The 27,233-nt window shown below is 36.0% G+C and overlaps 1 protein-coding gene and 1 long non-coding RNA gene across 3 annotated transcripts in view; one reads left to right on the forward strand and one right to left on the reverse strand.

The window, feature by feature from the left end:
- Window positions 1-1,993: 1,993 nt before the first annotated feature.
- The window catches only part of LOC148652629 (uncharacterized), an 83,424-nt gene continuing 58,184 nt past the window's right edge, over window positions 1,994-27,233 (forward strand). For both annotated transcript variants that reach the window (XR_015925385.1, XR_015925384.1), the window contains exons 1-2: window positions 1,994-2,154; window positions 2,277-2,324. This is a non-coding gene — a long non-coding RNA (uncharacterized LOC148652629). The remainder of the gene's footprint in view (window positions 2,155-2,276; window positions 2,325-27,233) is intronic.
- On the reverse strand, window positions 7,535-25,930 carry LOC148652630 (myosin heavy chain, fast skeletal muscle-like). The gene is made up of 41 exons (XM_088599587.1): window positions 25,876-25,930; window positions 25,486-25,529; window positions 23,903-24,126; window positions 23,671-23,814; window positions 23,413-23,569; window positions 23,280-23,307; window positions 23,085-23,193; window positions 22,907-22,999; window positions 22,748-22,811; window positions 22,550-22,648; window positions 22,339-22,442; window positions 22,112-22,250; window positions 21,421-21,539; window positions 21,168-21,317; window positions 20,416-20,586; window positions 19,985-20,291; window positions 19,795-19,865; window positions 19,430-19,517; window positions 19,195-19,312; window positions 18,942-19,065; window positions 18,036-18,172; window positions 17,265-17,520; window positions 16,879-17,121; window positions 16,615-16,791; window positions 16,389-16,534; window positions 16,207-16,297; window positions 15,711-16,100; window positions 15,489-15,615; window positions 15,283-15,401; window positions 14,212-14,408; window positions 13,947-14,130; window positions 13,654-13,819; window positions 13,410-13,534; window positions 12,639-12,947; window positions 12,343-12,546; window positions 12,129-12,254; window positions 10,631-10,801; window positions 10,445-10,549; window positions 10,257-10,352; window positions 10,032-10,166; window positions 7,535-7,648 (listed from the first exon to the last, which is right to left on the reverse strand). The coding sequence occupies exons 3-41, from the start codon at window positions 24,104-24,106 to the stop codon at window positions 7,631-7,633; spliced, it is 5,811 nt and encodes a 1,936-aa protein (XP_088455713.1). The 5' UTR covers window positions 24,107-24,126; window positions 25,486-25,529; window positions 25,876-25,930; the 3' UTR covers window positions 7,535-7,630.

Below are 27,233 nucleotides of genomic sequence, written 5' to 3' on the forward strand. Positions count from 1 at the left end.
TGTGTCTCAATGTGAGGTCAAAATACACAGTCAACAAGGGGAATCTGAATGTGCTTAAGAATTCTTTAACATGCACTAAAAAGAAAGTGGTTGTACTGTATATACTGTTTTAATTCTGTTTTATCTTGCTTACAAAAATGTGGACAAAAAAGATTGTGTCACCAGTAGCTAGGTATGTTTCTTTAGAAACAGGTGGATATTAGCTCTTAGTCTTTGTGCATGCAAGAACCTACCTTCCGTCCGTCGGATGAGATGTAAAACCCAGGTCCTGACTCTGTGGTCATTAAAAATCCCAGGGCGTTTCTAGAAAAGAGTAGGTGTATAACCCTGGCGCCCTGGCCAAATTTCCCATTGGCCTTTACCAATCATGGCCTCCTAATAATCCCCATCTATAAATTGGCTTCATCACTTTGCTCTCCTTCCCACTGATATCTGGTACTGTAAATGGTGAGCGTTCTGGCACACTATGGCTGCTGTCACATCATCCAGGTGGATGCTACACATTGGTGGTGGTGGAGAGTCCCCATTACCTGTAAAGTGCTTTGAGTAGAGTGTCCAGAAAAGCGTTATATAAGTGTAAGAAATTATTATTATTAATTATTATTATAGTACTGGCTTTTAATAATTGAGAGTGTTACAGAGTAATTATACTGTCAATATTCCAAAAAGTTACAATGTTGTTACTTCAAATCTTCATTGTATCATGTTGGCACCTGTAATACATTATGTTATTAGGAGAAACTTTAAAGATATCAAATTTCTGATTTCCTTTTTTCTTTTTTAAGAGTTTTTCTTATTTGTATACTGGATATTTTGCAATGTGTGGTGCGTTCTTGACATAACCCAAAGATATTTTAAAGGTTTGAGATTACAAAATTGTGTACTTTAGTATTATTGATTTGATCTGTCTCAAAATATCAGCATTTTGTAATGTATTTAAATCATTAAATAATTTTTAACAGTTTTAAATGAATTTAATCCATAATGTTTTAGTTTTAGATTTGCCTCTACATGTTTAATTCAATGTTTCAGTGAGAAATAAAATAGAAGTTAAGATGTGGTAGTTTAACACTTCTGTCCATTTTAATTTTGTAGAACTCTTTTGGTTTAAGGCAATATCAAAATGCCATTTAAATCCTCACATCTTATTTTAAGCCATTTATCACTCTTTTTTAAGGATATAAATCATATCTGTAAGTTAATGATGGTGAAGATGATATAGTCGACCCTTCTGAAAGTCTGTCTGTTTTGTATGCTTTCTTAGACTTAGCAAAGCTAACGTCTTCACTGCCTAAAGTCTTTTGCATCTGTGAATGTGCACAACAATTCAGAATCCATTTCTTATGGATTACATATACAGTAATAAACCTGTTAAAAATAATGGGAAAACATTAGGTATAATTTCTTCAAAAACAGTGTTGTTTTATATTTCAAGTTTAAAGTTGTTTTGATAGAACTTCATGAACCATTGGACAGAGAGAAAGTTTTTCAACATATTCTAATTTGAAGCAGTAAAGGATTTAATTTTCATTTTCAAATAGTTTGGCAAATGTATTTATGTATTGTAACACAGTTTTTCATTTTACGTGCTCTATGTTAAGCTTCAGTGGTACAATATTTCTTTAAGGGTCATCCATATCATCTCAGATATACTGTATGAGTAAAATAAGAAGTAACCATACCTTTCATACTTTTGTAAATGTGTTTCAGCTAACACATAGTCAAGAGATCATTTTTATATCAAGGGCTGTGGTTCAACTCTGCTGCATCAACAATTTGTTGGCCAGTATCAAATCCATCTGGAAGATAAATTTTCCAGAAGAATGTTTTATGAGCTAGAACTTGGAACTTATCAAGGGTTTCAAAAATAAATATGACATTCATGGTGAAAGTCACATGGGTTGATGGATCTGATTCTGCTCTTCTGACAATATAATCTATTTGGTAATAAAAGGAAATTAAATTTGCCATGTGCAAGTGAAGCTTACAAAAATAGAAATTTTGCCATGATGACCAATTATGTGTCTAATGTGCCCATATAAAAGCTGTGACAGGGAGTTTGTCCAACCCTTCTGGGAGTCTGTTGATGCAACAGGTTCTTTTAAACAGTCCTTGGATCTCCGATTAGAATCTTAGTACTGTAGCATCAGTAAAGTATGTTGTATTCGAACAAAAATCTTCGTTAATAAATAATTCTACTTAATGCATGAGTTTTAAGTTTAATAGGAATATTCAGATTCCTATACAGTATAAACTATTCTTGTCTTTTGTTCCAGATGACAGGAATTTGGCAGTTGCGTTTTCCTTCATGTTCATCATAAAAGGTACGGCATTTATTACACTATTTAATGTAATTTTACTGTATTACCAAAAGTTGCATAGATTAATTAATTGTCTGGAATATATTTAGACAATCTCCTCGAGCAACACAACAGGATTTTGGAAAACATAAAGAGAGATCACTATGCAGTGAATTTATAGTAAAATGCTTTAGTTGTACAAAATGTAATTTCAGAATGCAAAGGTAAATGTTTATTTCATGCTGAAAGTAAAAGCAAAGAGACACAACATTTTGGCTGCAGAACCTCCTTCTGGCTTCTTCGGGCTGTGGAGGCTTCTTTACACCTGAAGAAGGCTCCATATCCAAAACGCTGTGTCTTTCAGCCTGGAATACACCTTTACCTATTCCTTTGCAGTCTACGCATGCTGATAGCTCCCTACTTGAATAATTTCAGAATCTCTTGAAACTCCATTAAAATTACCTAGTGTGCATTTTTAAAGGAAACAGACTACCAAGTGTATTTTGATTAAGCCCTTTTAAATAATCTTTATAAGGCTCATGTGTTCTTTCTGACATACATAAATCTTTTCTATGTATAAAATCACAGCTGTATTTGGTTCATCCCTGTTTTCTATTTATTTTTATGTGGGACTTTTATGTGAAGAAATGAGGTTTCTATTTATGATTTGAAGATGTAAATGTATATTTACATATATATATAAATTGTTATGAATGTTGCTTGTTTTATCTGAAGGTTAGCTTACTGTTTTAAATTCTTTTGTATTTTCAGGGAAAATTAGATTTAGAATGAAGTGGTGACAGATTGAGTCACTTGGTAGACCATTGCACTGGTAAAGTAACACTACAGGATTCACATTCCTTCTGCTGTTACACACTTAGTTGGTGGGTGGCAGGTCGGTTTGCCACTTACCCGTTTGGGCAGCCATGTTTTTAACCCATGTGCTGTATCTGAGCAAACCTTCTCTGGGAATAGAGAATGGACTGAATTTAACAAAATGTAATGAAACCATAGGGAAAACATTGGAAGAAGCCCAAATAAGAAAAATGAAAAGGAATTGAAAAATGTTATGATTCCATAAAAAGGCATACTTTTATATGAAATTTGCAAGGGTGGCTTCTCTAGTTTCCCTGATGAGGAAACGTCCTTATTTCCATACTGTATGTAGTGAATTTGAATGTGGTTGAACACTCAGAACAGGTTAAGGACAACACATGTTTACCTTCTTGACATTTTAATCTTCTAAAGTTAAATGAGATACCAAATTAAAAAAGACTTGTTTTCACATTAATAAATATAAGAAAATATTGCTCTGTTACTACAATGGTGTTTTTCTCAATAACATCTGATGTTATTATTGAGACTATTTTAATTGTGTTTTAAGGACAGCTTTATTTTCCACAATATAGTTTGGAATTCTCCTTAACCCATTTTACTACTGTGCAGATGAAAGCGAGGATAATCTTGATTGAACACAGATATAAATTAATTACTAATTAAAGTCCCTATGAATATTCTCATTATTTTGAAATCAGCAATTAGGGATCAAAATTAGTTGATCGAATAAGCTACTTTGTTGAATAGACTTACAGTATATATAGAGAGAGAGTTATGATAGACTTTTAAATGATGAAGTTTCAATAAGTCATGCTAACCAAAAAATAAAAACAGTAACAAGATGTTGTATATACAACAGAGGTGACTTTCCATAATTTTACATTTAGAAGTTAGGTTGGTCATACAGTATATTAGATGTCATGGTGCATACATAGTGTTGTCTTACTTTCAAAAATATGCTCTTTCTCGGTATGTTTACAGTATGTTGAATAACACAAATTATATTAACAAAATAAGCTTCATGTTTATTCACTAAGAAAATCATGTGCTACTTAATTTAATAATTAATTGTGAATTGCTGATCATTATGCAGAAAGGATTAAATTTCATGGAGATAATTTCCAATGAGCGTGAGCTTGGCATGTTTTCCTAAATATGCTACAGATGTAGCCATTCAAAATGCGCAGTAAAACCATGTACCGCAGGAAATGATCTACGACATTAGTTGTTAGTGAAACAATTGCATAATTTAATCTCTTTACTGTGCATGTTTAAATCTGCTTAATATGGAATATGTATATGGAATTTTACAAATAAAGGGAAATTTTGGCAGCTGAGGATAAAAATAAGGGGAGCATAATGTCTCTGAATGTCATAAACTATATAATTTAGGAATATGAATATATTATACACACTATATGGCTGGTAGTGATAGATTAAATAAAAAATACACAACAGTATTCCACTTTCTTCATAAACATTTTATGCATCAAAGTCTCTTACTCGGTCACTTACTGTACTGTGGTTATTTTGGGAAAGTTTTCACGTGCTCGTTCTGACTATTTTAAGTTTATATACTTTATAAAAAGCTATAATGTTTTAACCTTTTCTAAGAATATTTGCGCTTGTAATCGCAGTAAAAAAACATACTCCCTCTTAATAGGGAATATAATATGGAATCCCGTATCTAAATAAATATACAGTATACAGTAATAATGATATTAATTTAAGGACCTAAATATATTTATATAGCTCAAAGTATTACTGTAATCCACTTTCTTTGTAAACATCTGCATCACTATGACTCATTCACTCGTGATTACTTAGAAACATTTTGCCTGCCCTTTTCAGCTGTAGTTCAAGCTGCCTAGCGGCCAGTTGGCACAATGAATTCAGTGCGTGACGCATCACAAAGGTTTGATTTTTTTTTTATTTCGAAACCTTGGATGGTATGCCTCAGGGATTCATAGTGTAATCCAAACAAACGAGCTGCTGGACACACTGTGATCTTGACATGTAGGTGTGAAGTAGAGTTACAGCTTCTGTTTTAAAACGTTTTGGATTTGTGTTCAAGTTTAAGCTTTTAAAATCATTAATGTCTAAGTTAGGTAGGGACATACCATTATTTCTTATTTTTGATTTTCTTGAAAAAATGTTTAAAAAATCAGCTTCCCACTTCACCTTGTCGTAACTATAGTATATCTGGGGGCTTGTTTAAGATCTTAAATTTCTCGTTGCTGAAATTTGTATAAAGACAAAATATAGATGTTATTAATGTGGATGTGAATCTGAGTGAGGCACATCGCATTCGAAACAAACTATAATAGCAAATTATTTTACACATCACGCTATGTAGAAAATATAGCCAAATGAATCGCTCTAAAGGTTAAATTCCAAGCTGAGAAGACAAGACTCGACATGTCTTCTGTGTAACTCTTCAGTTTACAGTTTGTCCATGGTCATTCATTATTAATATTATTAATAATATCTTCCGTATCGAATTGACATTGGAATGTTCTTACTGTACAAGTGTAAAAAGAGGTGATACACAATGTGTCTCCTCTGTACTGTAACTCTTCAGTTTACAGAAAAATTCCCCCAGAGCCACACAGCATTGTCCAACATTGTCCTTCTTGTGTCTATTTTCCAGGGAATAACCTTCTTACAACTGCACTGTTGCATCAGTCCTTGCTTATGGTTAAACAGTACATACGATGTCCGGTGGAGTTTCAACGTTCACTTTTCTGTAATCTGTACAGAACCGTGACCTCCCAGGATCTCATAAGCGAGTGCTTTGGTCTAAAATATTTGGCGTCGGTGTACATAACAGAGAGAGTCACTAGCTCTCTTAAAGTGTAACCTGTCTGCCTTGTCTTCACTGTTATGGTACAGTATCAGCATATTGATAAGCTGTTCTCCAGTTACTGGCAATTGTAAAAATAACCATTCTTCCCTCCTTTCTTTAACTTAAAGAATTCTGTTAAGAAATCCTTAATCATGAAACCATCGCGTATAATAATTCATCCAGATACACACATTCACACCAGAGCCAGTTTCGTCAGAACCAATCTCCCAGTAAGTGTTTGGACTGCGCAATACTGTACAGTACAAGATACGGTTTAAAGTTTTAAGTTAAATTGTTGGCTGATTACTGGCTGCTGAACACACTGCATTCACAATAAGCTGTGATAATGAACTATTTTTATGTATTCGGCTATGTACAGTAAGTAACAAACCGAAAGTAATTCTCTGATCAGCCTACATTATAGTCCATTGTCCATTACCACTATAAGGACAATAACATTTTATTTTTTAAAAAACGAATGTCAAAATGTTTCCAAACATCCACTTGTGATATTTAAGCTGCTTAGTTACATGATTCCATGTTACTATAACTATCAAGTGGTATTAAATCAGTACAACTTTTTTTTACAATAACAGCAAGTGATGTTCTTACTACGTGTTCTAAGAAAAGGATAAAACGTTATAACTTTGTATTAAGTACAGTACATCAACTTTATAATGTTAGAACAAGCACATTAAATCTAAAACCCACTGTAAGTTACCAAGTTAAAGACTTTGATGCATAAAATATTTATGAAGAAGGTGGAATACTGTTGTGTACTTTTGTCCAACTGAGCAATCTTGCTTTTACAAAATATACCTACTTTTGAATTGCTGTACACAGTTTAAAATTATTAAAAATGTAAACAGTATACAGTACAATTTAAATTCTGTAATCGGAAAATGATTGTCCCTCAGCATTGACCGGGATTCTAAACCAGGCATTTTCTGGAAACAGCCCAAATACTTCACATGCCACGTTAAGCTTTCACTGCTCCACCTGGTGCAATAATACAAATTATTGCACCCTATCAAAAAAAACCTGCAGTACTATGCCGCTCGCTCATTTTTAATGGCTGGATCTGTAAATTTGTTTGCTAACTTTTCTTCATTTTAGACCTTAAAATTAATGATGCATTGGGGAAATATAATAAATTGATCTTACTGGAAGTAAAGTAGTTCTTCAGTTTGCTAATATAGGAATATCCCAGCAGAAAATAAGGGATATTCCTGTAATGGTTCACATTTTATTTAAATGTCAATTTAGGACAAGTGGTGTCAAAGGAAAACCTTCCTGAGATTCTCAGGTTAAAGAGGATGTGGCAGGATTCTGATAGTATCTGCAGACCAAATTGATTAAAGTGATTATTTATCTGCTTATTCTCAAGCGTACCATGTTTCAGTGCTGAAAACACCTTTCTTTGAAATATAAATTTAGAGAGTAGGCATTTTATTTCTTTTAACCATATGAAACATATTCATTTTTATTTCAAAGTTGTTAAAGGCTTTTTTAGATATTTGTATAAGTATTCTAGAAAACACAAAACGTGAAGTTGAAGCAAAAGTATTTTATTCACAAAACACTTTTACCAGAATATTTCATGTTGAAACTCATATTGTATGAATTTCTTAAGTACAAGGCCTCTTCTTCATTCAGCTTCTTTACTCTGTTAAAAGCAAACAGAATTATAGTAATTAACTCATAGTAAAGGTAAAAAACGAGACAAAGTAAACACAAGTTCAAGAGGCTCCTCTCTCTCTGGTGGAGCAGTGGATACTCCAGAGTCCTCTTAAATTGCCAGGCTCCTTACCATGAGATTAAGCCCAGCAGCTATACGGAGAAACCTAATTTCTGCTTGGACCCATAGACTCACTCTTTCTGTCACTACCCAAAGCTCATGACCATACAGTAGGTGAGGATAGGGACGTAGATCCAGAAAACAGAGAAAACAGAGAGCTTTGTCCGAAAACTCAGCTCCCGCTTAACCACTAGGGTTCATACAGCAACCGCATTACTGCAGCAGCTGCACCAATCGACTGGTCATTCTCACAATCTTCTCTGCCCCTATGCTTGAAAAAGACCTTCAGGCACTCCTTCACCTGGGGCAGCTACTCTCCCATGACCTGGAGAGAACAATCCTCTCTTCTGTGAGAGAGAGCCATGACCTCTCAGATTTAGAGGTGCAAAATGTGCAGTTTTCTTTTTCTATATGTGCATAATCATATTCTTCTGCAGAACAAACCTCCTTCTGCCTCATACTTTTGTAGCTCCCCAGCTCCCACCACACCTGAGGCATATTGTTTACAAATGAGAATGTGTTGAGTAGCCAATAGCCAAGTACAAACACATATACAGTATATAGCCTATTGTTAAAATTAGAGGAATATATATATACTGTATTATTTTATTTAGCCAGAGTTTTAATTATTTGTAGTCCATTCACTTACCAGTGTTCCTTTGAAATGGTTTTGCTCTATTATTATCTGATACTGTATGCTCTTGAAAATATTTGGTACAGAGAAGAATCATTTAGAACTCACTCAGATCTCATTTCATTTTCAGTGTGACTTTTGTCTTCTAAAACGGTTATTTTTAAAACCTTGAACAACAAACAATCCATAAAAAAAGTAATCTGCAAGTCCTTGGAATGTCCTTGAAAATATTTGGTACAGAGAAGAATCATTTAAAACTTTTGTCTTCTAAAAAGGTTATTTTAAAACCCTGAACAACAATCAATCCTAAAAAAAAGTTAAAGTGTCTGCAGGTTTCAAACTGTCATGCATTATTAATGATATCATAAGCAAAATATGGATTAATACTAAAATACATTACTTTTTTACAAAGGTCTCCTACTGTCTCTTACTCAACAGGCACAGATTTTTAAAAGTTTTATACTAGAAACTCTTAATAGCTAAATTTAATGTAGCTGCATGGATACAAACTAGAGCACAGTTGCTGAGCTTTTACGTTTTACTATGTTGTGTAGCAGCTGCCACAGACATGGAAAGTAAAAAAAAAACATGATAACCAATTGATTTCTGGATAAATTTGTTTAAAATCCACTGTGATCTGATCATTCCATTAATGACCTAAAACTGGAACTAAAACTTGAGAATACTGTTCAGTATGTAGGACCAGTAAATCATGTGAAAGCAAAAAAACGGAGCAAAAAAAACATTTTTTTTTTCAGATTCACCACCTTTTCAGGGACATCTTTTTACCACATACAGTATGTCACAGCATACATTTTCTTTGTCAAACTTTTAGACAGATTTAGTCGTAAAATATAACATTTTGAAAGCACCTTTTGGAACTATTTCAGAATGTCTAAAGAAATAAGCTAAATATGATTTAAAGGATATTTTGATTTACAGTTTAGACTCTGGAGCACTAAATATTTAAAAAATTTAGCTTTTATTAGATGTTTATTTTGTGTGTGAGGATTAATCATCACATTAAATTGATTAATGATTAATGATGAATAATGATGATGATTAATCACATCAAATCATTTAAGTTCTTTACTGTTTTATTTAATTTGTAATTTAAAATATCGTGGCTGTGTTATTAGTTCTGAAATGTGAAGAGCATATTTTAAAGTTCTATGCAGCTATCCATATTTTGTCCATCAATCTATTTATCTATTTTCTGACCGCTTTATCCAATACAGGGTCTTGGGGGAGCCGGAGCCTATCTTGGCAAGCAACAGGCACAAGGCAGGATGGACAAGATGCCATTGCATCAGTGGGCAGTCACACAGACACAAACACACACACACTCAAGCCAGATCTAGTTTTCCCAGAAGCCAATTAACCTATCAGTATATCTTTGGAATGTAGGAGTAAACCAGAGCACCTGGAGGTAACCCATGCAAACATGGGGAGAACATTTAAACTCCACACAGGTAGTACTCCAGGAATTGAACTCAGTGCCCCAGCACTGTGAGGCAGCAATGCTAACCATTGTGATACCATGCTGTCTTACATTTTAAGGAATAGCAGAAATCTTTAAAATGTAAAGAATGAAATCCACGATTAATTTCAGTTTACCTTGGAGCTCATATCACGGCTCTTGGCTCTCAGCTTGTTGACCTGGGACTCGGCAATATCGGCACGTTCATCAGCTTCTTCCAGCTCATGCTGAGCCTTCCTGAACTTGGAGAGATGAGCATTGGCTTGCTCCTCCTGAAATGGCAAAAAAAGTTTTTATATATAATGTTCTAATTTGTGACATAGGAAAGCAACTAATCAAAGCTTGTTAAGACCATGTCTTACAGCTTCCTCAGCCTGTCTCTTGTAAGCCTTCACTTTCAGTTGCAGCTTGTCGACCAGATCCTGGAGTCGGTTCACATTCTTCCTGTCCTCTTCTGACTGTAGAGATGAAAACAATCATTTTCAAAAGTGAATTACTGTACTGATATGTACCTTTATGTTAAAGAAGATCCAGTATATCGGTATGTTACCTGGTAGGTGAGCTCCTTGACTCTTCTCTCATATTTTCGAACGCCTTTAATGGCCTCAGCTCCACGCCTTTGTTCAGCTTCAAGTTCATTTTCCAGCTCATGCACCTACAAATCCAATCAAATGTGAAAACAAGTCTGTTCTCTGTATTTGTATAAAATGGACCCTGTTCATCCCACCCAGATTACCCTGGCCTCCAGCTTCTGAAGCTGTTTCTTTCCACCCTTCATTGCCAACTGCTCAGCCTCATCCAGACGGTGCTGCAGGTCCTTCACTGTGACCTCCATGTTCTTCTTCATTCTCTCCAGGTGAGAGCTGGTGTCCTGCTCCTTCTTCAGCTCCTCTGCCATCATGGCAGCCTGAAATGTATTAACATCAATGACAAGGACTTTAGATATGTTCTTCTTTTCTTGAGTGAATAGTGGGGTTGGGCTCTGACTTCAAGTCTGGTTAAAGTCTGGTCAAGTCTGGTTTTGCTGAAAGCAAAAAATATTTAATTGATTTTTACGCAACTTGAAAATGACTATTTCTTATACATGAGGAAAGATTTCTACCTGACCCTTTTAAGTCCTGAATTAATTAGACCTCGCTAAGGTTCCAAATAGTGTAATTTTTTAGCAAAGACATCAAGAAACAATACCAGATGGATCCCACAATGCACTAAATTAGCTAATATATTTAAACTTGATGATGATAAAGATATTTTAGCACAAACGAGAAAACAAATGATAAGTTAGATATTTTAGTTGGAAAGTTTAAAGCTGTGAAAAATGTCACAACTGTATGGTAAAAAAATCATCATAATGAATATTTCACTGCTGGAATAAAAAAAATGTATTGAAGTAGAATATACTAGTTTTAATCACGGAGCATGTATCCCAGGCAGTGTCAAAACTGGGATGGTCCACATGGGGGCAGTGAACAGATACCCCAGGACAAGAAATAAAAGGAATTATCTTCATTTCATTTTCATGAGGTTATTGGTTTCACCTGTTTGGAAGCCGGTTCCCCTGTTTAAAGGTCAGTAGATAGATGGTCTAATGGTGAAATGCTTTGTTATTAGCAGAAGGTTCCTGGTTTAATAGTTCGTTTAGAAATATGAAGAGACCTCAAGAGGAAGACAAGCTTTTCATAAGAGGTTAGTGAGTACAGGGGAAGGTTTGCAAGAAGTTGCAGCCTCGGTTGTCGTAGTGTTTGCCCACCGGTATAGTAATGAAGGTATAAGAGTGGGTCTGACCAAACAGGGATGACTGGGGTGAGGTACTTTCCACTTACTTAAGATGGCAAAGGAGACAGGCATGCAAAGGGAGGGTCAAATTTGAGCTGAGAAGGTTATATTTACATCAGGGTTTTTCTGACATTCACCTAATCTGCACACAAAAAAAAAAACGCACTTCCAAAGAAGTGGGATTTGTCATAAGTACATAATCAACAGTGTATTAATTACTGATTTGTATCCACTCTGTTTATAAAAAAGCAGTTCTTTCAGTATCTGCAGTTCTTTTATTTTAATGTACATGTAATATTTTCTTTTTACTTAGACTTTATGTGTTTTCACTAAAGTGCATCTTATAAACAAATAGATCATTATACTTTTTGTGGTCTATCATATCCACCAGCCAAATATACAGTATACAGTATACAGTATATAGTCAGATGACGCTTGAAATGCTGAGGGTGACTCACATCAGTGATAGCTTTCTTGGCCTTCTCTTCGGCATTTCTTGCTTCCTGGATGGTGTCATCAACTTCACCTTGGAGCTGAACAATGTCACTCTCAAGCTTCTTCTTTGTGTTGATCAAGCTAGTATTCTGAAATGACAACATTTTTAACTTACAGAAATATGAAAAGAAAGATGAAAGTTTAATAACTTGTAAGAAATATGAGGTTTTTATTAACCTGGGAGTGCAGCAGCTGCACACGCTCGCTGACATCAAGCAGTTCCTGCTCAGCCACTTTGCGGCCTCTCTCAGTCTGTTCCAGGCCAGCCCTCAGTTCCTCAATCTCAGCCTGCATCAGGCTGTTCCTGCGCTCCACCATGGCAACCTGTTCCTTCATGTCCTCCTGTCCTCTAAGGGCATCATCCAGGTGCAGCTGGGCATCCTGATAAAAGCAAAACGCCATCATGACCATCAAATGATCCTTAAAAATAAAAGAGCATGAATGTTTATGGTTTAGGGTAAAATCTTCAGTACCTTGAGTTGTCCTTGGACATTCCTTAGTTGTTTCTGGGCTTCAGCAGCCTGGCGATTGGAATGGCTCAGCTGAATTTCCATCTCATTGAGATCTCCTTCCATCTTTTTCTTAATTCTTAGGGCATCATTTCTGCTCCTAATCTCTGAATCAAGAGCACTCTGCATGGTGTCCACAATCCTCTGGTTGTTTCTCTTCATTTGCTCCATTTCCTCATCCTTTTCTGCAATCTTTCTGTCCACTTCAGACTTGATTTGAGTCAATTCCAGCTGCACACGAAGGATCTTTGACTCTTCATGCTCCAGTGATGCCTGATGTAAAGATAACATTTGTAAATTCCTATTCTTCTGGACAAAGAATAGTGAAATAATTAAATCTGATAATGTAGGAGGAAGCAAAGAGCTATAGCTCAGATTTCCTGGTCTGCTGTGCTTTGACAACCTATGAAATGTTTTCTTCTATGTATTAATTTAGCACTTATACGAAATAAATATGAAATTAAATGCTACATAATGAAGACAGAAAATGTTGATGTATACCCAAAAGACAATGAAGTACAATAATATCAGGTAATACATATTGAAGTAAATAGCACACCTTTTATATTGTATTTTTTTTAAATAGAACTTGGAAAAACAGACCAGGAATATCAAATTAGCATTTTAAATAATGTATTTCTTACATTCTAAAAATACACTGACAATCTAAGAACCTTACTTAAGAAAAGTTTTTTTAAATATCCACCAATTTTTTTAATGTTTTGTGTTTAGTACCTCAGCTTCCTCCAGCGCGGTTTGAATTTCAGACTTCTCTGTCTCGGCCTGTTTCTTTGCTTTTTCCAACTCATGTATGGTCTTTCCAGTCTCACCAATCTGTTCAGAGAGATCTGAGATCTCCTCTATTTGGAAGATATATTACGCAGAATGTAAATATTCTAAGGAGAGTAACATGTTTAATCTTTTAATCTTATAGTTGCATAGCCTTATAAACTCAACATTTTTCTCTTTTTGTACTTACGCTGCAAGTTCTTGTTCTCCCGTTTAAGGGTCTCAAGATGATCCAGAGCCTCTTCATAGGAGTTCTTCATCTTGAAGAGCTCAGTGCTGAGAGAGCGAGCTTCTTTCTGTGCAGCTTCCAGCTCAGCCTGGCCTTCCTCAAACTTCTGCTTCCATTCTGCCAGAACCTGAAAAAAAGAATTGCAGAAATATGAACTACAGTAGTATATCAGACATTTACACATGAGGATTGAGGTGTCTTATTTTAAAGTAATTGAACTGTTTTTTGCATTTCTATATGAATTGCTTCTTCACCTTGTCAAAGTTTCTCTGCTTCTTGTCAAGGTTAGCAGCCTGGGCATTTGCTCTCTCCACGTCAATCATGAGGTCCTCCACTTCACCCTGAAGTCTCTGCTTGGTCTTTTCCAGAGAGGCACACTTGGAGTTCACAGCCTCAATTTGTTCCTCAGCATCTTGGAGGCGCTGGGCAAGCTTTTTCCTGAGAAAAGTGCAGATTGTTTGAATTGATTCAATCATTTAAGAAAAACTTTCAATTTAACAGTAGAAATAATGTAGTTACTTGGCCTCCTCAAGCTCCTCAGTGCGCTGGATGGCGTCAGTCTCGTATTTTGTCCTCCACTGAGCCACTTCACTGTTGGCCTTGGACATTGAGCGCTGCAGCTCTGCCTTGGCCTCCTGCTCCTCCTCAAATTGCTCCCGGAGCAGGTCGCAGTCATGGCGAGCGGACTGGAGACCATGAGCCAGAGCATTCTTGGCCTAAAAAGGGAATATATTGGCTAAAAATATACTTCCAAAAGAAAGGGATTACTGTCAGCTACTTTAATTTCACTGTATTTACAAATGTGTAATTGTTTCATCTACATACCTTGATTCAGATGATGATTATAATTAAACTTGGAGAATCTGATACTGTATTTCCTCATCACATTTTTTGGATACATAATTTATTCTTCATTCTAATATACAAATCATTGTCCTATTTTAGAAAAAAAGCTGTCTTTGATTCCAGACTTTTAATTCAGAGCTGCTCCATACTGTAGTTTGTAGCTGCAGTATCCTTGTTCATATTTTGCATCCTTTAACATCCTTCTCATTCTTTCCATCTTTACATTTATTGATTTTTAAACCGTTTCATTGGAAAACATAATAAATGCTCTGTTACATTTTGTGTATTGTTGCAGTTTTTCAGCACCTGTTCTACATAGGGCATCATTCTAAACAAACATACATTGAATGAATGAGCATTGTTCTGAATAAATATAGTTAATTCTTCTGTTAATGAAAAAGCAAAATTAGTAAGAATTGTTCTAATCATTTCCTTTACTACACTTCCTTTACTACACAGGCGTGCTTGTCTTGCTGTGCCAGGCTGTCCCTGCTGCTGTCTGTTAACAGTTTGCTATGTGCTCATGCAGCTGCTTGACTGCTTGCCCATGTTATCTCCCTGCTCTTCATATAAAAGTGTGGCTGCATTACTACCTATAGCAGCAACACATTACATCAACTATTTCAAACTGGAGCCAACAATGTATTTTTCTTATATCTGGAGTAGGACTACTGTGATACCTTCCTAAAATAGAAATTAACAGGAGCAAAGAATCTCATACTGTATATTATAAACACAACTTACTTTCACTTCCTCCTCCAGCTGCCTCTTCAGCTCCTCAGTTTGCTGAGTGAAGGCCAGTTTGCCTCTAGTGAGCTGGGAAACCAGAGCTTCTTTCTCGTCTAGCTGACGAGCAAGTTCACCTTAGGGAACAAAACAATAGTAAATGAAACTTTCATTGTTCTGTTTATGAAAATAGCCAAAATTAGTAACACTAAATAATATTTTACCATTTTCTGTCTGAAGCCTTGCTTTTTGTGTGCTAATGTCATTGACCTGGCGGACGTTTTCATCACTCTTAGTCTTCAGTTCACTGAGTTGGTCCTCCAGGGTACGGCACATCTTCTCCAGATTAGCCTGTCATTCAGATAATAACATCTTACAGTATACTGTAGTAAAAACAAAAATGTGTGTAATATGATTACATCAATAAGGGTCAGATTTGATTTTACCTTTGACTTGGAAACTGATTCCATGTTGCTGGAGAGGTCATCAATTTCCATTTTGTACTCGCTCTTCTCCTTCTCCAGCTTCTGTTTGACTCTCTGCAGGTTGTCAATCTGCTCCCCTAATTCTGCCACACTGTCAGCCTGCTTCTTGCGGAGAGCTGCCGCTGTGGCTTCATGCTGCAGAGTGGCCTCTTCAAGGTCACGGCGGAGCTTCTGGAACTCAGCTTCACGTTTCTTGTTCATCTCAATCTGGGCAGAAGTTGCTCCTCCAGCTTCTTCAAGTCTTTCACTGATCTCCTCAAGTTCCCTGGAGAGGTCAGCCCTCTGCTTCTCAACCTTGGCCCGAGCAGCACGTTCAGCCTCAATTTCCTCTTCAAGCTCTTCAATACGAGCCTAGATGATTGTAGAAATTATGAAAGTATATAATATGTAGGCGATTATAGAAAATAATAGAAATACAGTTAACCCAAAATAAGTATTAGGTTTGTCCCTGAAATACCTGTAGCTCCTTAATCTTCTTCTGCAGCTGGGCCCCCAGTGCTTGTTCATCTTCAATCTTGCTGAGGAACTGGCTTATTTCAAAGTCCTTCCTGTGAAGGAGAAAAAATATTCACATTATTATAGTAATTGTTACAGCATTTTCAAATGACATATATATTTATATATTTAATACAATCTTACTTCTTGATCTTCTCGTCTGACTGTTGCTTTTCATTTTCCAGATCCATGACAGATTCTTGAGAGAGTTTCAGATCACCTTCCAGCTTTCTCTTGGCTCTCTCCAGGTCCATTCGGAGTTTCTTTTCTTGCTCCAGTGAACCTTCAAGCTAGAATATTTGACACATTATTACTTTTAGTTCAGGCTGTCTGAAAATACAAGAAGTATGTGTTTGGATGTGTCACTTACATCATCCACTTGCTGTTCAAGCTTTGTCTTGGCTTTAGTCAGAGTGTTGACTTTGTCCTCCTCTGCCTGCAGATCATCAAGGGTCTGTTGATGAGCCTCTTGGAGGGCTTTCTTCTCCTTGGTTAGCTTGGCAATGCTTTCATCCTGAGTGGCCATCTCTTCAGTCAGGTTTTTAACCTTGAAGTATTCAATAAATCTTTAAGCATATCTTTATACTGGCTTTTTAATGACTAGTTAGTTATTTTGGACGTTTTAGAAGCAAACCTTATTTTCTGTGGCGTGTTTCTCCTTCTCCACTTTGGCCAAGGTGAGCTCTAAGTCATCAATGTCTTTCTTCAGCTCAGAGCACTCATCCTCCAGTTTCCTCTTCTTGGCTGTCAGCTCAGCATTACTTTCCTCTTCATCCTCCAGTCTCTCTGTTATCTCTTTCACTTTGGCCTCAAGCTGGATCTTGTTTTTGATCAGCCCCTCACACCTTTCTTCAGCATCTGAGAGACTCTCCATTTCCTGTTGATAAATAATTGATTTTAGTTACTAAATCTAAAATTACATTTCAGAGTTGTACTTGTTAGATACAAAAATCATGTTTTCAGCAATGCTGCAGCTGTATGTTATAATTGAATATTGCAGAATAGACTGGTAGTGCTTACAGACTGCACTTGTAAAAAAAGGTCATTCTTCTCCTGCAGAAGAGAAACCATTTTCTCCTCAAGCTCCTTTCTCTTGGCTTCTGCCTTTGTCAGGTCTTCCTTGCACTTGATAAACTCATCCTTTATATTGGCCATTTCCTTCTCAGCCTCGGCACTCTTCAGAAGAGGCTTGATCTTGAAGTACAGCTTCATCCATGGCCAGTGTTTCACATTCATGAATGAGCGGATGTTGTACTGGATACTGTAAATGGACTCTCTGTATGAAAAAATGAATATTTGTTATGTTTTTCAATGTTGAACTTCTTTTTCAATGTTGTATTTGTTTTGTGATACAATACGGAATATACCAAGAACTCAGATGAATTTAAACTGTTTTGGCGGATAATAGTTCTGACTGTTTCTATTGCCCTTTTCTTTGAATGTATGTCAGATATGGGTTTTTCAGTTGAAATTAAAACATCTCCTGTGATTAAATAATCATTTAACACCTGCAAGAAACATGTTTGATAAATTAACTCATCGCTTAAACACCACCTTTAATGTTTTTATCAGGTCATAAGTTACAGTACTTTATGAGTAGTTACGTTAATTGAAGTTAAAAGCTTGTTAAACTTAATTTGCCATTAAGTGGCACTTTTCAGAATTCTTTCATCTATTGTCAGAAAACTGTTCCTTACAAGGGCTGCTGCTCTTGAAGGCTGTCCAGGATGGAAAACTCTTCTAATGTTTCTCAGCCCAAGTTTCTCATTCTCATTCCATTTTTGTTCTTACCTTCTTTCCATCATCTTTTTGAACTCCACTCTCATGACGAAGCCACGGCACAAAGCCTGAGTGATGGTGATGAGGGCAGCCAGTTTCTCATCTCTCATCTCCTCCAGGGTACCCAGCAGGCCAGCTTTGAAGAATACCTGAAATTGAGGGGAAAGATTTAAGCATTTTGTTATCTATAAAATATGCTGTAAATACAGTATACATTTTATTAGGATATTTCTCAAGCCCTACATGATTTGTTGGAAGTCCCTAATTATAGGCAAGATTTGTGTTGGTACTGGTAGTGTTGGTAGGGTAGAAGTCTTACTGACATTCTTTAATGATTTTTAGTTCTCTTTACATATGGCAAGAGTAATTGTAAGATTACAATTTGTAGGAGCGCAAATCCGAAAAGGCAACAGTGATCAACACAAACAGTGCTTGTACTGCAGGTAGATTTAAATAGAAATTTTAACTTGATATCAGAGGGCAAATGACTCTTATTCAATACCCATATGAGACTTGTTTAAGAACTTTTATCTCAATGAAATATATACACAGTACTTTTAATTAGAATATTTCTGTACATGATGTGAGTCACCCATAAATCTCAATCGCTGCATGAGTTGTTGGAGCCCCCTAACTGTTATAGCCCAGGTGTGTGTTGGTGTTAGCCTTATTGACTTTGATTTTCTCATTTTTATTTATTTAACTTTATACATCTATTTATTCAAGCATAAACATGTAGCAAATGTGGCTATGTGCCAGAGTGAAAACAGTCAAGTATTGTTCTTACCATATGTACTGTATGTAACAAATGTGCAATTGCTTCGTATTAAAATATTTGTCAACTTTGACAAAACATTTCAGGCTTATTTTGCACGTTAGTGTTATTTCCTTTCATTATTTATACTGCTGAAGTCCTACCTTGGTGTGCCCAAATTTATACTGAGTGTGGTCAATATCAATTGATCCCAAGAGCTTCTCTGAAGCTTTCTTGCTGTCAATGAACTGACCCTCTGGGATGGCGCTGGCATTCAGAACTTTGTATCTTTCAGAAACGTAGAGAAAAGAATAGTGTTGAAATTCTTCTTCCTTCTTAGGTATTTGTGTATCCATTAATCTCTAAGAATTAAATGTAAACATTTCTAAGTTAATTATGCTTTAATTTTTACGGTACCTTTGCTTGAAGTCTCCATACAGAATTCTGCTTGGGAATCCTTTTCTACAAATTCTGATACCTTCCAGCACACCATTACACCTCAGCTGGTGGATAACCAGGAAGTTCTCCATAAGACCTAAAGAAAGAATGAGATATAGTTGTTTTTAAACAGATGCTACATCTTTTGAATAAAGAAAATACCACCATATCTTGATGTAAATTTAAAATGATCTAAACATTCTGTGCTCATTACCTGGAGTCTTTGATTCATTGGGAATAAGGCAGCGCACAAAGTGAGGATGGGTGCTCCTCAAGGTGGACATGAGCTTGGCCAGGTTCTCCTGTGGAGTTTAAAGTGCACTGTTTGATTATATACTTTAGCATTTACTGTATATTAAGAGCTTCTGAAGGAGAAATGAAGATGTTTTAATCTCTCTGCTGATCTTAATTAATCTTAATTTAATGTTTATGTAAATAAAAACATGCATTCCCTAGAGGATATTAAATGTAGTTATTTTTTAAAGAGGAGAAAGCTTTCAAAAAGTCCATTTTTAAAGTTGAAACCTAAATATATGTAATTTGAGCCAAATTTGTTTTTCTGGAACAATTATAACCTACCCTGAAGAGAGCAGACACAGTCTGGAAAGAACCACCCTTCTTCTTGCCTCCCTTCTTTCCACCACCAGCGTCTGTAAAAATAATAGAAAAGAAAAATGATCAGGCTCCCAAAAAAAAAATTATTTTTAAGGAACCAAAACTACAAAATCAGTACAGTATTTAGCAAAAATAATAAAAACTAATACTCAACCGTCACCAGCGGAAAAGCTGGCATACAGCAAGGCCAGCAGTTTCATGGAGGATTTCTGGTACAGCTGCACAACAGACTCATTCAGGGGGTCCTTGTTCTTGTCCAGCCAGCCACTGATGTTGTAGTCCACTGTGCCTGCGTAGTGCACCAGGGAGAAGTGGGCCTCAGCCTTGCCTTTGGCAGGTTTGGGCTTCTGGAAGCAGTTGGACTTGCCCAGATGCTGGTCATAGAGCTTGTTCTTGAAGGTTGTGTCTGAGGCCTTGGGGAACATGCACTCCTCTTCAAGGATGGAGAAGATTCCCATTGGCTGTTCAGACAAATTATTTCAGATGATATGGATAACAAAACTCAGTCCGTATGATCAAATATGGATAATATAGATTGCAAAAATCAGTATCATCTGAATGAATTGCATCAATAATCATACAAACCTTCTCAATGAGCTCAATGCAGGCAGCCAAGTCCATACCGAAGTCAATGAACTCCCAGTCAATTCCCTCTTTCTTGTACTCTTCTTGTTCCAGTACAAACATGTGGTGATTGAAGAACTGTTGCAGCTTCTCATTGGTGAAGTTGATGCAGAGCTGTTCCAAGCTGTTAAACTGTAGGAAAGGGAAATACAAAAAAGTGTTTAAAATATAGTATTACAAGTATTACAATAGGAATAGTGTATTTATCTTCATTTATTTCAAATGTATTTCTTCCATACAGAAACAGTATAAAGGAGAGCAGCCAGACAGATTTCTGGTCTGAAAAGAATATCTTACAAAGTTCCATTAAGAAAGCTGGATTGTGAATGCCTGGAACAGAAAGGGTTATGCACAACATTTTATTCAGTTTAATTTATATTTAAAATCATGAAAGCCACTAGGCATATCAGTTGTTCTATATGCAGTGTCTTAATGATCAACAATGACAAAATAATTTCAGAATGCAAAGGGAAATTAAATTTGCAGTAAAACACAAACAAGAAAATAAGAGACACAGAGAGTACCTGGGGTCTTGAAAAAATACCATACACAAATTGTTGAAGCTGACAGTGTGGATTTTCTTTAAAGAAATGTATTTCCTTGCTTTTAAATCCTCTGTCTCTCTTTGTATTCTTATCTCTAGTCTTCCCTTTCAGCTTGCACAAATGCATGCATAAACACATATTATACACTATATTGAAATCATAACTTACATTAAAGATTTCGAACCCTGCAATATCCAGGACACCAATGAAGAACTGTCTTGCCTGCTTAGTGTCCAACATCTGGTTAATGCGGACAACCATCCACAAGAACATCTTCTCATAGATAGACTTAGCCAGGGCACCAACTGAATTGTTGACCTAATAAAGGATTCACAAATCAACACATTATCTTATTAGATAAAGAACAACTTTCATTTCTTGAAAATCAATCTGACAATGTGTTTAGAAGTAAACATCATACCTGCTGAACAGTCTGTCCCTTAGTCACAAACTCATTTCCCACTTTCACTCTGGGGTAGCACAGGGCTTTGAGCAGGTCTGCCGAGTTCAAGCCCGTAAGATAACCAACTTTGTCAGCAACTGAATATCAAAAAATGCATTCATTATAGTCACAGCATATAAAAAGATAGTTATACTCAAAACACAGACTTCTGTTATCCATTATTATTCTGTTATCTCTATTTTACAGCAGTACATGCCTCGTTTTAGAATACACAATGAATTGTATAGCATGGAAACTACGTAAAATGACCAGGGTGTTACACTCAATCCACATGACCAGGCAACACAGGGGACACAAAAAATGTTTAAGTTAAATCTGGATTTACTGTATACTAGCTGCTGCTTAAGATGACTTCTACCCTTTGTATTAGCACTTATTGCAACGAGAGGTGTACCAAAGAGTTTAAAATTGTTTGATGTCAACCAGTTTATCACCTCACATCATTTGCTTTACTGCACCACACACCTTTAATATAACACAAGAATAAGAGATCATATAAAATCTAAGACTATTTGACTATACAGTACATCTAATTAATTAAGGATTCAATTATTAAATGAGCATATTTATTCATTTCTTTTATAGTATAATTTAAGTTTGTCTGACTGGAGCATTAAGAATGGAGGGGGTAGAATAGTATACATTTTACCCTCAGTGCCATCAGGCTCGGCCTGCTCCTCTCGTTGCTTCTGCTTGAACTTCATGTTGCCATGGTGCATTACAGCTCCTGTCAGCTTGTAGATGCCAACTTTCTCCTCAGGACTGAACCCCAGAATGTCAATGGCAGTCTGTATGATTAAGTGTAAACATGTTCCATTTTGAAATACAAATAAATGCTACATCCAGAATCTTATTGTTCATATAGTTTGAACTTACATCTGTGGCAACCAGCTCCTCCTTGTCATCAATGCTGGCCACAGTGATCTGACCCATGCTGATCATGGGGAAGTCATAGGGGTTGGTGGTGATAAGGAGCATTTCTGTAAGAGAAAAAAGAAACAAAAACATAGTCTAAATACAGTGCACTAACTAATGTTATATTGAAGTGATCACTGGAAAAGTATTACAATTGTCAGTTTTCACCCACCTATGAGCTCTGGTTTGTGGTTGGTCATTATCTGGTAAAAGATGTGGTAGCTCCTTTCATCTGACAACTGGAATGTTACTCTGGACTTCTCCAGCAAATCTGTGAAATAATAGAAGTAAAAATATATATTTTACAATTCTGAAGAGATATGGGAGTAAGCTACATGTTTGTGAACTACTGAGAATTAAAATAACTCACAAGTCTCAATGTCAGCAGAAGCCAGTTTTCCTGAGGTTCCAAAATGAATTCTGATGAATTTACCCTATTGATTATGCAAATAATACATATTAGAAAACTACAGTAAAATATTTGACAAATTAACTGGTACTGTGTGAGACTAATAGAAGACTAACTCACAAAGCGAGAGGAGTTGTCATTCCTCACTGTCTTGGCATTTCCAAAAGCCTCCAGCAGAGGGTTGGCTGAAATGATTTGATCCTCCAGAGTTCCCTGCAAAGTACATGGGATCATCACTCAGTAGGTTACAGACAAGATCTCTTCAGCTGTTCATGATCCATTAGCAGTGCTGTCTAACCTGCATTTTGCCAGTTTGCTCTTTCTTCTTGTCCCCAATAGCTGCGATTGTGGCAAAGTACTGGATGACACGTTTCGTGTTCACAGTCTTTCCAGCACCAGATTCTCCACTGAGGATAAATAGAGGTTTATTTAAAACAGAAGTAATGGAAAATGCCATATGCCATATTTTTAAAAATATTATAGAAATACTTACGTGATGAGAATGGACTGGTTTTCCCTATCTGGAAAGAAAATATTTTCATTGATTAATTGGATCATTAAGTTGAATAAAGTGTTTCAACAAGTAAATCTATATAGATAACTGTAAGACATAGGTATTTACGTACCTGTGAGCATGTTCTGATAGGCATTATCAGAGACAGAGAAGATGTGTGGCGGAGCCTCCATGCGCTTTTTGCCTCTATAGGCTGCCACCACCTCAGGGTTGTACACTGGGAGCCACTTGTAGGGGTTCACTGTAGCACAGAACAGCCCAGAGTAGGTCTGGAAGAATGATATTCATGTATTTGAAATTAAGTCTTAATGATTTTTTTTTAGTCAATTGAAATTGAATTGGTTTGTCTTGGCTTCAGTGAAACACTTACATAAATCATCCATGCTGCGTAACGCTCTTTGAGGTTATACAGCACAGAGGCTTCATTGAGGTGAGTCATCATGGCCATGTCCTCCATTTTATCAAACTTGGGAGGATTCATGGGAAAGATTTCATCCTCCTTTACTGTTAAAGTCTGAAAAATCAGAAGTTTATTCATAATTAATGCAGTAGATGAAGTAAAAACCTTGAAATTTCCTTTACTCTTAGCAAATGCTACCTACCTGCCCACTCTCAGTTTTGACGGTGGCTTTGCCCCCTTCCTTACTCTGGAGGACACCTTTGAGGTACAGCTCCTTGGGTTCAGACACAAAAACTGCTGTTTTGGCATCAAAGGGTCTGTTTTGTGCCTCAATTCTCTCCCTCTCTGGCTTCCGGAGGTATATGGCGGCTGGGCCAAATACAGCCATCTCCGCGTCGGTACTCATGGTGGCGGCTTACTGTGGTACAAAACAAGAAGGTGCAGGAATTAAGTTTTTAGATTCCTTGTAGGAGCTGTAAGATTCATAGGATAGCATCTGATTGACCTCATTTTGAAGAATCACAGACTGGATTGTGATTTATATACTGATAGGTATTGAAACTGCAATAGATGCTGTGGTTTATTTCAATGAATCTCTCTATATATTCTGTAAAGTACTGTGTTATTAGGATAAAATATTTTTATAACATGTAAATATGTTCATTGTCTTTTACATTGTGAAGAATATACCAAGAGTCTTCTTTGATTTTCCCTTTTTAAAAAAACAATTTCTTTCTCCAAACATATTTAGCTACTGTATCTATCACCCATTTCTTATTCTCCACCAACTGACAAGCTGCTATTGCTTGAAGGAGTGATGCTTCTTTTTTGGTCAAACTCACAACCACCTACAGTACCCAGCCACTGGGTCACAGCTGCACAATAAGATGAGCATATAAAGTATACTGTATGTGTTATGCAGGGATTGCGATCTCAATTAACCTTGGTAATGCTGTTAAGTGAATGCTGGTCACAACTGATTACATACAGTAGCATTGTCTGAACTATATTGCTCAAGACCCTCACTAAACAAGCCTAAGGCAAGCTACCCATCTGAGTATTAATATTCTTTTTCACCCTCACTTCTCAGCTGTTGTCATTTTTAATTAAAATAGCTTCTGTTTCTTTGCTCATTCATTTCATTTAACTCATTGTTCATTTTTCCCTTTTGAAAGAGCTGACTAATTTTACTACCCCATAAATGTGAAGTTTTGAATGTATTACTTTTGTTCCTGATTATTTGCTAAAAATTAATACAATCAGCATACAGTATATAAATTTCAGTGTACATAAAATGTTTTATACTCTTAAAATTAAAGTAAAAAGGAAATAATACATCATGTTTGACTATCATCAAATGTTGTATATGACCAGTTTGTTCTGAATATATGCTCAAGAGCCACATTCACCATCACTGCTGCTGCAGAACAACTATAAAAAGATCAGTATGAATCTCGGTCTTCCTTGAATTTGCTGAGGTAGTTCTGGAGTGGAACATCTGGAGGAGGACATACTGTGAGTGTAAGCCAGAGCACTTTGTAAAGTTTTGATAACATAGGTAAGTACTACTTTACATTTGGCCCTTCACAATAATGCATTCATTTATTTTTAGAAATCACTCAAATTTAGCCTGAGAATAACTTCATGTGACACTGATATGATATATAAAGATAAAAAGAAATTAACACATGCTGTAAGTGTAATACAGTGTAATGTGTGTAGTTACCTTGTAATGCAATGAAAAGTGACCTTAACAATCTTTTTTGTATTAACCTGCTCTCTTACCTTGTTTGACAGCAAGCACAGGAAAATGACTTTAGTACTCTGCACTGCAAAAAAATAAATCAAAATAAACATTTTATTGTCCTTGTGTTTGTTACTATTTTTGAATTTTTTATAAAAATTCTCTTCATCTAGACTCTGCCATCCATGGCCTTATGTTCATCATAGTAAAGAACAGAAGTATGAGAAAGTTGTCTTGGCCTTTAAAATGTCTATAATAAAGGTGTTTAAAATGTTTGTGTTTATGATTTAACATTTATTAAGTGTAAGGGATATTCAAAGATATTTTCTGAAAACATCTGGTTATGTATTTTTTTAAAATATACAGTAGTTTCTCATCCATTAATGTACTGTTCATTCATTGCCAATAATGTAGAAACTGAAGCAGCTTACCACTCGTTGGAACGTCACAGGCTTCTCAGTGCTCAGGGTGGTGCACTGGAGCTGCTTTTATTGAGATCATTTTGCCAGACCAGCAAAAGGTTCTGCTGTATTTGGTCATGTAACTGTGATCCAGCCTCTCATCAGGTATCCATAATCGTTTGTACCCATCATTTAAATTTGGATCATGTTTTTCAAGTGGTAATAATGATAGTCCAGTATATAAATGTTGTAACACACCCAGGCCTTGCAAAATGTTTATTCCAAGGGTTGTTTTATATTGCATTTGGTTGTCCTCTGCACTCAACAAGTTGTGCATTTTGCTGTATAGCCTAATGAATTTATTTACTTTTATTTACATTAAACCCTATTTTCTACAGCAAGGTGTGTCCTATTCCATTTTCTGGTGTAAGCAGACTGAATTGTTACTGCTTTTCTTAAAAATACTTTTTTAGGATGGATGTATTCTTGTTTTGTTAGAAGACCTGCTTTTTATTTTTTGCTTTAATTGCTTTTATTGACAGTTTTAAAATAAGAAATGTCATTTTTAAGAAAAATGAATTACTTATTCTGTTATTTTAATGTCTTTAATGGTTAACAAGAAATCTTTCTCTGAAAAACTTTCATGTCTTGTTGTGGTGTTAAACCTAGTATGAAGGTCACTAGATTGGGGTAGATTGTTGACACTTTTCTGATAGTCTTTTAATGATTCTTATCCTGTTGCACCTCACTATTTCTTTTGGTATTATTGCATTGGTATTATGTCATTGTTGTGATATACATTTTGTGTAAATTATATTTTTCCAATTGAGCATTTTTCCACCTTTCCAGGATCCTCCCCTCCTTCCCATCTGGTACCCCACAAGCTTCATTTCTTTGCCTCTTCTATTTAATATCTTTGTTACCATTGGAATAGACTACAGTGACACACCAGCTTTAATTAACACACCATTTTCCTTAACGAGAGTTCACACACAAACCGAGATAGAAGGAGAGAAAAAAATCAACTTTTTATTTTCACAATTCTTAGTTCCGATCAGCGGGTTGCCTGCATCCTCTACCAATTGTGGTGCCTCCAGAGGAAAGGTTTATGTAATAGAGACAAAAGTACTCACACCACACTCTCTTTTATTTTCGTGGAGTTTTTCTCCGTTTCTCCAGTTCGTCCGTTTTCCAAGCCAGTCCGCAATCCATTCTCTCTATCCTTATTCAGTCCGAGTTCCAAAGTCCGTAAAGTTCCACAAATCTGTATCGTATCGTATCCAAATCACAAACCGTAAACCGTAATCCTTTATTTCTTCCGTAAATCGGTTATCCTTAAATCTGTACCAACTTGAACCGAATTCCACTATCTCCTCCAAAACGCATTC

Source organism: Lepisosteus platostomus, chromosome 11 (assembly GCF_059453375.1).
Source record: "Lepisosteus platostomus isolate fLepPlt1 chromosome 11, fLepPlt1.hap1, whole genome shotgun sequence".
Classification (NCBI taxonomy): domain Eukaryota; kingdom Metazoa; phylum Chordata; class Actinopteri; order Semionotiformes; family Lepisosteidae; genus Lepisosteus; species Lepisosteus platostomus.